Source organism: Heterodontus francisci, chromosome 22, assembly GCF_036365525.1.
Source record: "Heterodontus francisci isolate sHetFra1 chromosome 22, sHetFra1.hap1, whole genome shotgun sequence".
Taxonomy (NCBI): domain Eukaryota; kingdom Metazoa; phylum Chordata; class Chondrichthyes; order Heterodontiformes; family Heterodontidae; genus Heterodontus; species Heterodontus francisci.
The window spans coordinates 83220126-83234046 of record NC_090392.1 but is presented as its reverse complement, the minus strand read 5'-3'; the positions used below and the strand labels follow the sequence as shown (position 1 = coordinate 83234046).

General features: G+C 44.3%; 1 protein-coding gene across 1 annotated transcript in view; it reads left to right on the top strand.

The window, feature by feature from the left end:
* The window catches only part of tecta (tectorin alpha), a 113225-nt gene that overhangs the window by 81074 nt on the left and 18230 nt on the right, over positions 1–13921 (top strand). The window contains exons 15-16 of the mRNA XM_068054277.1: positions 1213–1493; positions 10447–10563. Coding sequence (XP_067910378.1) covers positions 1213–1493; positions 10447–10563 — 398 coding nt within the window. The remainder of the gene's footprint in view (positions 1–1212; positions 1494–10446; positions 10564–13921) is intronic.

Below are 13921 nucleotides of genomic sequence, written 5' to 3'. Positions count from 1 at the left end.
AACTTTGTCACTTCCTCAAAGAATTCTATTAAGTTGGTAAGACATGACCTTCCCTGCACAAAACCATGTTGCCTATCACTGATAAGCCCATTTTCTTCCAAATGGGAATAGATCCTATCCCTCAGTATCTTCTCCAGCAGCTTCCCTACCACTGACGTCAGGCTCACCGGTCTATAATTACCTGGATTTTCCCTGCTACCCTTCTTAAACAAGGGGACAACATTAGCCATTCTCCAGTCCTCCGGGACCTCACCCGTGTTTAAGGATGCTGCAAAGATATCTGTTAAGGCCCCAGCTATTTCCTCTCTCGCTTCCCTCAGTAACCTGGGATAGATCCCATCCGGACCTGGGGACTTGTCCACCTTAATGCCTTTTAGAATACCCAACACTTCCTCCCTCCTTATGCCGACTTGACCTAGAGTAATCAAACATCTGTCCCTAACCTCAACATCCGTATTGTCCCTCTCCCCGGTGATAACCGATGCAAAGTACTCGTTTAGAATCTCACCCATTTTCTCTGAATCCATGCATAACTTTCCTCCTTTGTCCTTGAGTGGGCCAATCCTTTCTCTAGTTACCCTCTTGCTCCTTATATATGAATAAAAGGCTTTGGGATTTTACCTTCAAACAGCTGCTCCCAATCTACATTCCCCAGCTCCTGCCGAATTTTGGTATAGTTGGCCTTCCCTCAATTTAGCACTCTTCCTTTGGGACCACTCTCGTCTTTGTCCATGAGTATTCTAAAACTTACGGAATTGTGATCACTATTCCCAAAGTAGTCCCCTACTGAAACTTCAACCACCTGGCCGGGCTCATTCCCCAACACCAGGTCCAGTATGGCCCCTTCCCGAGTTGGACTATTTACATACTGCTCTAGAAAACCCTCCTGGATGCTCCTTACAAATTCTGCTCCATCTGGACCTCTAACACTAAGTGAATCCCAGTCAATGTTGGGAAAATTAAAATCTCCTATCACCACTACCCTGTTGCTCCTACATCTTTCCATAATCTGTTTACATATTTGTACCTCTATCTCACGTTCGCTGTTGGGAGGCCTGTAGTACAGCCCCAACATTGTTACCGCACCCTTCCTATTTCTGAGTTCTGCCCATATTGCCTCACTGCCCAGTATTAGAGAATGAGGTTTTAGGAAGATGATCTGTTGTCTTCTTTCTATACTGAGGATACTGACTGGCTCTGTCTGTCCCACAGTTGTGATGAAGATCGGTACGCTGCCTTATCGCTCACTTGTGATAATCAGGACATTATCCAGCTACAGAATGAAGGAAGTTGCCTGAAACTCACTGAGATGAAGGGTTTCTTCCAGCCATGTTATGGATTCATCAACCCCTTGCCATTTTACAAGTCCTGTGCATTGGATGCATGTTACTGGGATGAGAGATCACAAATCTGCAGTTCACTGGCAGCATACGGAGAGGCCTGTCGTTCACTAGGGATCCTGAGTACTGAATGGATTCGCCGGGAAAACTGCTGTAAGAAAGAGCTAGTAACAGATTGACGGTCGGAGTCTGGAGTGGGGTCTCTGAGCTCCCCCTGGGGTCAGGCTTTGGGTCCCAGAGCTCCCTGTGTCTGGGGTCAGGGTTCGGGTCTCTGAGCTCCCCCAGATTTAGGGTTTGGGTCTCTGAGCTCCCAGTGTCTGTGGTCAGGATTTGGCTCTCTGAGCTCCCCCTGGGGTCAGGGTTCGGGTCTCTGAGCTCCCCCTGGGGTCAGGGTTTGGGTCTCTGAGCTCCCTGTGTCTGGGGTCAGGGTTCGGGTCTCTGAGCTCCCTGTGTCTGGGGTCAGGGTTCGGGTCTCTGAGCTCCCCCTGGGGTCAGGGTTTGGATTTGGGTCTCTGAGCTGCCAATGGTTCATATGGTATAAGAACCTAAGAAATAGGAGCAGGAGTAGGCCATTCGGCCCCTTGAACCTGCTCTGCCATTTAATACGATGATGATTGATCTACCTCAACTCCACTTTCCTGCCCACTTCCCATGCCCCTTGATTCCTGAGAGATCAAAACTCTGTCTGTCCTAGTCTTGAATCTATTCAACGATGGAGCATCCACAATCCTCTGGGGTAGAGAATTCCAATGATTCACAACCTTCCGAGTAAAGTAATTTCTCCTCATCTCAGTCCTAAATGATCGCCCTCTTATGTTATCTCACTCGCTAATCGATTTTCGATTTTGGATACTGGTGAGGGTGATGGTTTGTCAGAGGAGTGCAGTCAGAGCCACGCTTGTGGAACCACAGGTGGCTCAGCTGCACAGGAGGGGAGGAGTAGGAGTAGGAGTAGAAGAGCAGTAGTGATAGGGGATTCGTTAGTTAGGGGAACAGACAGGTGTTTCTGTGGCAGTAAACGTGACTCCAGGATGGTGTGTTGCCTCCCTGGTGCCAGGGTCAAGGTTGTCACGGAGAGGCTGCAGGACATTCTTCTGGGGAGGGTGACCAGCCAGAGGTCGTGGTCTACATTGGTACCAATGACATAGGTAAGAAGGGGGATGAGCTCCTGAAAGCAGATTTTAGGGAGCTAGGAAGGAGATTAAAAAGCAGGACCTCAAAAGCAGTAATCTCAGGATTACTCCCAGTCCCACGTGCAACTCAGCACAGGAATAGGAGAATTGAGCGATTGAACACGTGGCTGGAGAACTGGTTTAGGAGGGAGGGCATCAGATTTCTGAGACATTGGGACCAGTTCTGGGGCAGATGGGACCTGTACAAGATGGACGGGTTGCATCTTAGCAGGACTGGCATGAATATCCTCGCAGGGAGATTTGCTAGTGCTGTTGGGGAGGGTTTAAACTAAATTGTCAGGGGGATGGGAACCCGAGAGGGAGCTCAGATTGGAGGGAAGCAAAACTGGTAACCTGTGGGTGTGGGAACCAGGTGTAAGTATCAGAGAGGAATACCAAGGTGCACAGGATACTGGAGGAGATAGATAGCACTAGATTAGGGAATAGTAAGTTATTAGGTGGGGTCAGTGTAAGGGACAAAGTAATAAAGTCTAAAACAGGGTTAATGTGCATGTATGTGAATGCACGGAGTGTGGTTAATCAGACTGGTGAGGTACAGGCGCAGATTGTCATGTGGAAATATGATGTTGAGGCTATTACAGAGACCTGGCTCAAAGAAGGGCAGGACTGGGTGTTAAATATTCCTGGATACAAAGTGTTCAGGAAAGAAAGGAAAGGGGAAAAAAGGGGGAGGAGTGACAGTATTGATTAAGGAGAACATTGCAGTGCCGGGAAAAAAGGAAGTCCCAGAAGGGTCGAGGACAGAATCAATTTGGCTAGATCTAAGGAACAAAAAAGGTATGGTGACATTGCTCGGTGTTGTCTATAGGCCACCAGCTAGTGGGAAGGACATGGAGGAACAACCTTGCAAGGAAATTACGGAGAGGTGCAAAAAGTATAGGCAAGTTATAATGGGGGACTTTAATTATCCAAACATAGACTGGGATAACAGTAGTGTAAAGATTAGTGAGGGGCAAGAGTTCCGAGAGTCATAGAGTTATACAGTAGAGAAACAGGCCTTTCGGCCCATTGTGTCTGTGCCAGCCATCAAGCACCTATCTAATCTAATCCCATTTTCCAGCACTTGGCCCGTAGCCTTGTATGCTATGGTGTTTCAAGTGCTCATCTAAATACTTCTTAAATGTTGTGAGGGTTCCTGCCTCTACCACCCCTTCAGGCAGTGTGTTCCGGATTCCAACCACCCTCTGGGTGAAAATTGTTTTCCTCAAATCCCCTCTAAACCTCCTGCCCCTTACCTTAAATCTATGCCCTCTGGTTAGTGACACCTCCGCTAAGGTAAAAAGTTCCTTCCTATCTATCCTATCAATGCCTCTCATAATTTTGTATACCTCAATCATGTCCCCCCTTAGCCTTCTCTGCTCCAAGGAAAACAACCCTAGTTTATCCAGTCTCTCTTCATAGCTGAAATGCTCCAGCCCAGGCAACATCCTGGTGAATCTCCTCTGCACCCTCTCCAGTGCAATCACATCCTTCCTATAGTGTGGTGCCCAGAACTGTACACAGTACTCCAGCTGTGGCCTAACTAGCGCTTTATACAGCTCCATCATAACCTCCCTGCTCTTATATTCTATGCCTCGGCTAATAAAGGCAAGTATTCCATTTGCCTTCCTAACCACAGTGGCGCAGTGGTTAGCACCGCAGCCTCACAGCTCCAGGGACCCGGGTTCGATTCTGGGTACTGCCTGTGTGGAGTTTGCAAGTTCTCCCTGTGTCTGCGTGGGTTTTCTCCGGGTGCTCCGGTTTCCTCCCACAAGCCAAAAGACTTGCAGGTTGATAGGTAAATTGGCCATTGTAAATTGTCACTAGTATAGGTAGGTGGTAGGGAAATATAGGGACAGGTGGGGATGTTTGGTAGGAATATGGGATTAGTGTAGGATTAGTATAAATGGGTGGTTGATGTTCGGCACAGACTCGGTGGGCCGAAGGGCCTGTTTCAGTGCTGTATCTCTAATCTAATCTAATCTAATCTTATCTACCTGTGCTGCTGCCTTCAGTGATCTATGGACAAGTACACCAAGGTCCCTCTGACCCTCTGTACTTTCTAGAGTCCTACCATCCATTGTGTATTCCCTTGCCTTGTTAGTCCTCCCAAAATGCATCATCTCACACTTCTCAGGATTAAATTCCATTTGCCACTGCTCTGCCCATCTTACCAGCCCATCTATATCTTCCTGTAATCTAAGGCTTTCCTCCTCACTATTTACAACACCACCAATTTTCATGTCATCTGCGAACTTACTGATCAAACCTCTTATATTCACGTCTAAATCATTAATGTATGCTACAAACAGCAAGGGTCCCAGCACCGATCCCTGTGGTACACCACTGGTCACAGGCTTCCACTTGCAAAAACAACCCTCGACCATCACCTTCTGCCTCCTACCACTAAGCCAATTTTGGATCCAATTTGCCAAATTGCCCTGGATCCCATGGGCTCTTACCTTCTTAACCAATCTCCCATGCAGGACCTTATCAAAAGCCTTACTGAAATTGTGTTCAGGAAAATTTTCTACAACAGTATGTTGCAAGTCCAACGAGAAAGGAGGTGCTGCTAGACCTGGTTCTTGGGAATGAGGTGGGCCAAGTGAATCAAATATCAGTAGGAGCTTGTTCAGGGGAAAAGGATCATTGTACCATAAGGTTTAGGTTGACTATGGAAAAGGACAAAGAGCAATCCAGGGTAAGAATAATTAACTGGGGGAAGGCAAACTTCAATGGGGTAAGAATGGAGCTGGGATGAATAAATTGGAGTCAAAAGCTGGCAGGAAAACTGAAAGCTGAACAATGGGCTCGCTTCAGAGAAGAGATAGTTTGGACACAGTCAAGGTATGTTCGCTCGAAGAGGAAAAGTAGGCCAAACAAATCCAGAGCTCCATGGTAGATTAAGACAAAGAAGAAAAAGTGTGCTTATGACAGATGCCAGGTAGAAAATACTATTGAGAACCAGGCTGAATATAGAAGGTCCAGAGAGGAAGTGAAAAAGCAAATAAGAGAAGCAAAGAGAGAGCGTGAAAAGAGACTGGCAGCTAACATTAAAGGAAACCAAAGTTTCCTTTAAGCATATAAATACTAAAAGGGTGGTGAAAGGAAGAGTGGGGCAGATTAGGGACCAGAAAGAGGATTTACACATGGTGGCAGAGGGCATAGCTGAGGTATTAAATGAATACTTTGCATCTGTCTTTACCAAGGAAGAAGATGCAACCCAGGCAATGTTGAAAGAGGAGGTAATTCAGACACTAGAGGGGTTTAAAATTGATAGAGGAAGTATTAGATAGGCTGTCTGTACTTAAAGTGGATAAGGCACCAGGACCTGGGGAGGCGGTGGTGTACTGGTAATGTCACTGGACTAGTAACTCAGAGACCCAGTGTATTGCTCTGGAGACTGGGTTTGAATCCCACCACAGCAGATGGTGGAATTTGAATCCAATTAATAAATCTGGAATTTAAAAAGCTACTCTAATGATGGCCATGAAACCATTGTCAATTGTTGTAAAAAACCATCTGGTTCACTAATGTCTTTTCCTTTAGGGAAGGAAATCTGCTGTCCTTACCTGGTCTGGCCTACATGTGACTCCAGACCCACAGTAATGTGGTTGACTCTTACATGCCCTCGAAATGGCCTAGCAAGCCACTCAGTTCAAGGGCAATTAGGGATGGGCAGTAAATGCTGGCCTGGCCTGCGACGCCCACATCCCATGAAAGAATATTTTAAAAAAGGACCAGATGAGATGCATCCAAGGAGACTGAGGGAAGTGAGGGTGGAAGTCGCAGAGGCACTGGTCATAATTTTTCAGTCTTCCTTAGATGCGGGGGTGGTGCCAGAGGACTGGAGAATTGCAAATGTTACACCCTTGTTCAAAAAAGGGTGTAAAGATAAGCTCAGCAACTACAGGCCAGTCAGTTTAACTTCAGTGGTGGGAAAACTTCCAGAAAAAATAATTTGGGACAATGTGAGTTAATTAAGGAAAGCCAGCATGGATTTCTTAAGGACAAATCATGTTTAACTAACTTGCTGGAGTTTTTTGAGGAGGTAACAGAGAGGGTAGATGAGAGTAATGCTGTTGATGTGGTGTACATGGATTTTCAAAAGGCATTTGATACAGTGCCACACAACAGACTTGTGAGCAAACTTGTAGCTCATGGAATAAAAGGGATGGTAGCAACAGGGATACGGAATTGGCTGAGTGACAGGAAACAAAGAGTAATGGTTAATGGATATTTTTTGGGCTGGAGGAAGGTTTGTCGTGGAATTCCCCAAGGATCAATGTTGGGACCCTTACTTTTCCTGATCTATATTAATGACCTAGACCTTGGTGTACAGGGCACAATTTCAAAGTTTGCGGAGGATACAAAACTTGGAAGCATTGTGAACTGTGGCGAGGATAGTGTAAGAACTTCAAAAGGACATAGAAAAGTTTGTGGAATGGGCAGGCAGGTGGCAGATGAAGTGAAATGTGAAGTGATTCACTTTGGTAGGAAGAACATGAAGAGACAATATAAAATAAAGGGTACAATTCCAAAGGGGGGTGCAGGAGCAGAGGGACCTAGGAGTATATGTGCGTAAGTCATTGAAGGTGGTAGGACTGGTTGAGAGAGCAGTTAATAAAGCATACAGTATCCTGGGCTTTATTAATAGAGGCATAGAGTACAAGAGCAAGGAAGTTATGTTGAACTTGTATAAGACACTAGTTCAGCCTCAGCTGGAGTATTGCATCCAGTTCTGGGAACCGCACTTGAGGAAAGATGTGAGGGCATTGGAGAGAGTACAGAAAAGATTCACGAGAATGGTTCCAGGGATGAGGAATTTCAGTTATGAAGATAGATTGGAAAAGTTAGGATTGTTTTCCTTGGAAAAGAGAAGGCTGAAAGGTGATTTGATAGAGGTATTCAAAATTATGAGGGGTCTGGACAGAGTAGATAGAGAGAAACTGTTCCCACTCGTGAAAGGATCGATAAGGAGAGGGCACAGATTTAAAGTATTTGGTACGAGAAGCAAAAGTGACATGAGGAAAAACCTTTTCACTCAGTGATTGGTTAAGGTCTTGAATGCGCTGCCTGAGAACGTGGTGAAGGCAGGTTCAGTTGAAGCATTCAGAAGGGAATTAGACAGTTATATGAAAAGGAAGAATGTGCAAGGTTACGGGGAGAAGGCAGGAGAATGGGACTGCGATTAGTAGAAAGATTAGAGGGGAGATGAAGAAAAAAATTTTCACCGGAGGTTGGGGGTCTGGAACTCACTTGCTGAAAGGGCAGTTGAGGCAGAAAACCCTCAACTCATTCAAAAGAAGTCTGGATATCCACCTCAAGTGCTGTAATCTGCAGGGCTATGGACCAAATGCTGGAAGGTGGGATTAGAATGGCTGGAACATTTTTTGGCCAGCACAGACACGATGGGCCAAGTGGCCTCTTTCTGTGCCATAAACTTTCTATGATTCTAAGACAAAAAACTTTGACATGTCTCTATTTTCAGCAATATGCAACTTATGTACTATCAAATGACTATTCCTGTCTATATCTTTTCGGAGAAGATTTGTATCCTCCTCACATCTTGCTTTCCTACCTATCTTTATATCATCTGCAATTTTGGCTATAATATGCATGGTCCCTTCATCCAAGTTATTAATATAGCTGGTAAATAATTGAGGCCCCAGCACTGATACTTGTGGCTTTCCACTGGTTACAGTTTGCCAACATTTATCCCAACTCTCTGTTTTCTGTTAGTTGGCCAATCCTTTATCCATGCTAATATATCACCCCCAACATCATGAGTTCTTATCTTGTGTAAGTGCCTTTTATGTGGCACCTTATTGAATAGCCTATTTGGAAATCCAAAAACACTACATCTACTGTTTCCCCTTTATCCAATCTGCTTGTTGCATCCTCAAAGAACTCTAATAAATTTGTCAAACATGATTTCCCTTTCATAACACCATGTTGACTCTGCCTTGTGTTATGATTTTCTAAATATCCTACTACTTCCTTAATGAAGGATTCCAGCTTTTTCCTAATGACAGATGTTAAGCTAACTGGCCTATGGTTCTCCCTCCTTTCTTGAATAGAGGTGTTGCATTTGCGGTTTTCTAATCCACTTGGACCTTTCCAGAATCTAGGGAATTTTGGAAGATCACAACCAATGCATCCACTATCTCTGCAACTACTTCTTTTAAGATCCTAGGATACAGATTATCGGGTCCAGGGGACTTGTCAGCCACTTGTCCCATTAGTTTTCCTAATACTTTTTCTCTAGTGATTGTGACTGTTATAAGTTCCTCCCTCCTTTTTGCCTCTTGGTTTTCTACTATTTTTTGTGATGCTTTTTGTGTTTTATACCATGAAGACAGATACAAAATACTTGTTCAAAGTCTCTGCCATTTCCTTGTTTCCCATTATTAATTTCCCAGTTTCCTGCTCGAGGGGACCAATGCTTATTTTAGCTACTCTTCTTTTTTATATATTTGGAGAAGCTTTTACTGTCTGTTTTTATATTTCTTGCTGGTTTACTCTCATATACTCTAATTTATCCCTCTTTATTGTTTTCTTAGCCATCCTTTGCTGGTTTCTTAAAGTTTCCCAATCTTCTGGCCTACCCCTAATTTGCAGCATTGTAACCCTCTTTCAATTTGATACCATCTTTAACTTCCTTAGTTAGCCAAGTATTGTGCATCCTTCTCATAGGATCTTTCTTTCTGCGTGGAATATATCTTGAGAGTTGCGAAATATCTCCTTAAATTTCTGCCACTGCTTCTCTACCGTCTTACCTTTTAACCTATTTTCCCTGTCAACTTTAGCCAATTCTGTCCTTCATACCTTTGTAGTTGCCTTTATTTAAATTTAAGACACTAATTTCAGACACAAATTTCTCACTGTCGCACTGAATGTGAAATTCAGCATGTTATGATCACTCTTGCCTAGAGGATCCTTTACAATGAGGTCATTAATAAATCTTGTCTCATTACACATTACCAGGTCCAAAATAGCCTGCTCCCGGGTTGGTTCCAGAATGTATTGTTCTAAGAAACTGTCCTGAATATACTCGATGAACTTATCCTCCAGGCTACCTTTACCAATTTGATTCGTCCAATCTATAAGAAGATTAAAATTGCCCACAATCCCAAAATTATTGCAGTACCTTTCCTACAAGTCCCCATTATTTCTTGATTTATATTCTCCCCTGCAGTGTAGCTATTGTTAGGGGGGCCGATAAACTTCTCCCTATAAACTTCTCCCGATAAACTTCTCCCACCAGTGACTTCTTTCTTTTGCTATTTCTTATCTCGACCCAAACTGATTCTACATCTTTGATCTTGAGCCAAGATCATTTCTCACGACTGTACTGATCTCATCCTTTATTAGTTAGTCGTGGCTGCAGAGAACATTATCCCTCTGACTATACTGTTCCCTATCGCTACCACATTCCTTTTTACTCCCCCCACTTGAATGGCCTCCTGCTCCATGGTGCAATCGTCAGTTTTCCCATCCACCCTGCAGTCCTTGTTCACATGTACACAGGTAGCAAGTACCTCATACCAGTTGGTCAAAGTCAAGGGCTGAGGCTCCTCCATCACTACTTCCTGGATCCCCTTACCTGCCTTACTTGCAGTCACACCCTTCTGTCTCTTACCATTGACCAACGGGTATGACTGCCTCCTGGAATAAAGTGTCCAGTTAACTCTCTCCCGCCCTGATCCCTTCAATGTCTGCAGCTCGGACTACAGCTCAACAACTCTGAGCCGAAGATGCTCAAGCTATAGATACTTACCAAAAATATGGTTGTCTGGGATTGCAATGCTTTCCCACAAACTCCGACATGTATATCATTGGGTTTATTGTGAGCTGCAGGTCTTGGCTGGAGGATGGTTGTGGTGGTAGTTGCTGAGTTGAATGGCTAATCATTTGTGTCTGTTTCCTTTTAGCAGAATTGATTGATGATCCATGTGCTGGAGGCATTTGCACCAACTACAGTTTATGCCGACAGGGTAATGGAGATCTGTGCGGCTGCCCAGAGGAGCCCAGCCTAGACAACGGTAAATGTACAGAAACACTGGATATCTGAACTAAACAGCAAGCAGGTGAATTTTCATGCCTGAGTAGGAATGGTGGAGGAAAACTTTCAGCAAGGAAATTCGGGTGGAAGCTATTTCCTGAGTTTCCTTGTGTTTCTGAAACCTTCCGTGATCAACCTGCCAAGTCGACATCAGCCTCATTCACGTATGGTGAATTAGCTGGAGTTGCCTGTGTTGCCGGTGCAGACCTAGGGTAAGTTAGATCACAGGATGGTTACTGATGTGTCCATGCCGACTGTCTGCAAGAGCAATTTAGGTAGTCCCAGACCCCTGACCTTTCCCCATAGCCCAGCAATTCCTTTCTGTTCAGGTGCTTATCCAATTCCTTTTTGAAAGCCACGTTTGTATCTGCTTCTGTCACATTCTCAGGCAGTGCATTGCAGACACTAACAACTTGCTGTATAAAAAAAAATGTCCTCATGTCACCATCAGTCCTTTTGCCATTCACCTAAATTGGTGTCCTTTGGTTCTTGATCCTTCTGCCAATGGGAACAATTTCTCCCTATCTACTCTGTCCAGACCCTTCATGATTTTGAAGACCTCTATCAAATCTCCTCTCGACTTTCTCTCCTCTCAGGTGAACAACTGCAGCTTCTCTAATCTATCCACGTAATTGAAGTCCCTCATCCCTGGAACCATTCTCGTAAATCTTTTCTGCACCCTCTCTAAATTCTTCACACCCTTCCTAAAGAGTGGTTCCCAGAATGAGACACAATACTCCGGTTGTGGCCAACCAGTATTTTATAAAGGTTCATCATAATTTCCTTGTTTTTGCAGTCTGTGCCCCTATTTATAAAGCCCAGGATCCTGTATGCTTTATTAACCACTTTCTCAACCTGCTCGACCACCTTCAACCATTTGTGCACAAATACCCCCAGGTCCCTCTGCTCCTGCACCCCCTTCAGAATTATACCCTTAGTTTATATTGCCTCTCCTTGTTCTTCCTACCAAAATGAATCACTTCACACTTTTCTGCATTAAATTTCATGTGCCATGTGTCCACCCATTCCACCAGCCTGTGTATCTTCTCTTGAAGCCTATTACCATCCTCCTTACTGTCTACAATACTGCCTCCTGGACTATGGGGAAATGGTGAGAGAGTGGGACCAGCTGGGACTAGGCCAGTTACACTAAGCCAGTGCAGTTAAGCTACGGAGTTTCCTGGATTGGGTTGGTGCTGCTCTGGAATAAGTTACAGAGAGATTGGTGCAGTGAAGCTGCTGTCAAGATTGGCAGGTACAGCAGGTACAGGTGAAAAGGAGGAATCAAAATACAAGATCTATGCATACAGATTTCTGCAGGTAAAAATGATCCTCTGATCGACTTCAGTTTACCAACTTCTTCAATTACCTGAATTGTCTATTCAGACCTTATACCCACAGTTTAAACAGTGACCTTAAATGGGGAGATCAAACTACCAGCTGAACTTCAGATCTTGGATCTTGTGCGAGCTGGAGAGATCCCATCACTAAAAATAAAAATTCACAAATAAATGGGAATGTAGATGATCCAGAGAGTCAAGATTGTTCATCAATTAGAAACAAGGAGTTGCATTTATAACAAGTGCTTATGTTTTCAGGATGCCTCAAAACATTTCACAATAAAAAATTATTCTTAGAATCATAGAGAGTTGATAGCACAGAAAGAGGCCACTTGGCCCATTGTGTCTGAGCCGGCTGAAAAATGAGCCACCCAGCCTAATCCCACCTTCCAGCATTTGATCCGTAGCCCTGCAGGTTACAGCGCTTGAGGTGCATATCCAGACACCTTTTAAATGAGTTGAGGGTTTCTGCCTCAACTATCCTTTCAGGCAGTGAGTTCCAGACCCCCACCACCCTCTGGGTGAAAAAACTTTTCCTCATCTCCCCTCTAATCTTTCTACCAATCATTTTAAATCTATGCCCCCTAGTCACTGACCTCTCTGCTAAGATAAATAGACCCTTCACCTCCACTCTATCCAGGCCCCTCACAATTTTGTATATTTCAATCAAATCTCCCCTCATCTTTCTCTGTTCCAAGGAGAACAACCACAGCCTATCCAGTCTTTCCTCATAGCTACAATTTTCCAGTCCTGACAACATCCTCGTAAATCTCCTCTGTACCCTCTCTAGTGCAATTACATCCTTTCTGTAATGAGGCAACCAGAACTGCACACAGTACTCAAGTTGTGGCCTAACCAATGAGTTATACAGTTCCAGCATAACCTTCCTGCTCTTGTATTCTATACCTCAGCTAATAAAGGAAAGGATTCCATATGCCTTTTTAACCACCTTATCAACCTGCCCTGCTACCTTCGGGGATCTGTGGACATTCACTCCAAGGTCCCTCATTTCCTCTACACTTCTCAGTATTTTACCATTAATAGTGTATTCCTTTTCCTTGTTTGACCTCCCCAAATGCATCACCTCACACCTCTCCAAGTTGAATTCCATTTGTCACTTTCCTGCCCATCTGACCAGACCATTGATATCTTCCTGCAGTCTTGAAACACTTTATTGTTTGTAGGTAAAGGGGCAAGGTCTCAGAAATAGAAAATAACATAAATGACTAGAAATCTGCTTTTAGTTTGTTGGGATGTTCAAGACACCAAAAAAAATTCTGCTTCTGTCTTTAATGCCATGGAATTTTTAAAATCCACCTGAGCAGTTCAACGGGCCTTGCCTTAGGAACTTTGCAGAAAGATAGCACCCCCATCAGGCTAGCATTGCCTCATTGAAGTGTCAGTCTGGATTACATAGAGTTTCACTGAGTCTAAGGGTCATTCAGCTGAATGGTCCATTCCAGTGTTTATGCTGAACACAAGCCTCCTGCCACCCTATTCCATCTCACCTCATCAATATATCCTTACAGCCCTTTCTCCCTCATGTTTATTTAGCTTCCTCTTAAATGTCTCTATACTATTCACCTCAACTCCTCCATGTGGTAGCAAGTTCCACATTCTCACCAATCAGGGTAAAGAAGTTGTCCCTGAATCAACTACGGGTTATGCATTCAAGCCCAGAACCTTCTGGTCCAGAAGTGAGTATGCTCAGCATGTTGAGACAATAACTAACAATTTGAAGGTGCACATGGCTGAATTTTCACGCTAATGCTGCCTAATGTAGACTGTGATCTATGTGCCTATTTTTAGAGTCATAGAGTTATACAGCACAGAAACAGGTCCTTCTTGCCCATCGTGTTCGTGCCGGCCATCAAGCACCGATCTATTCTAATCCCATTTTCCAGCACTTGGCCCATAGCCTTGTATGCTATGGCGTTTCAAGTGCTCATCTAAATACTTCTTCAATGTTGTGAGGGTTCCTGCCTCTTGCACCTCTTCAGGCAG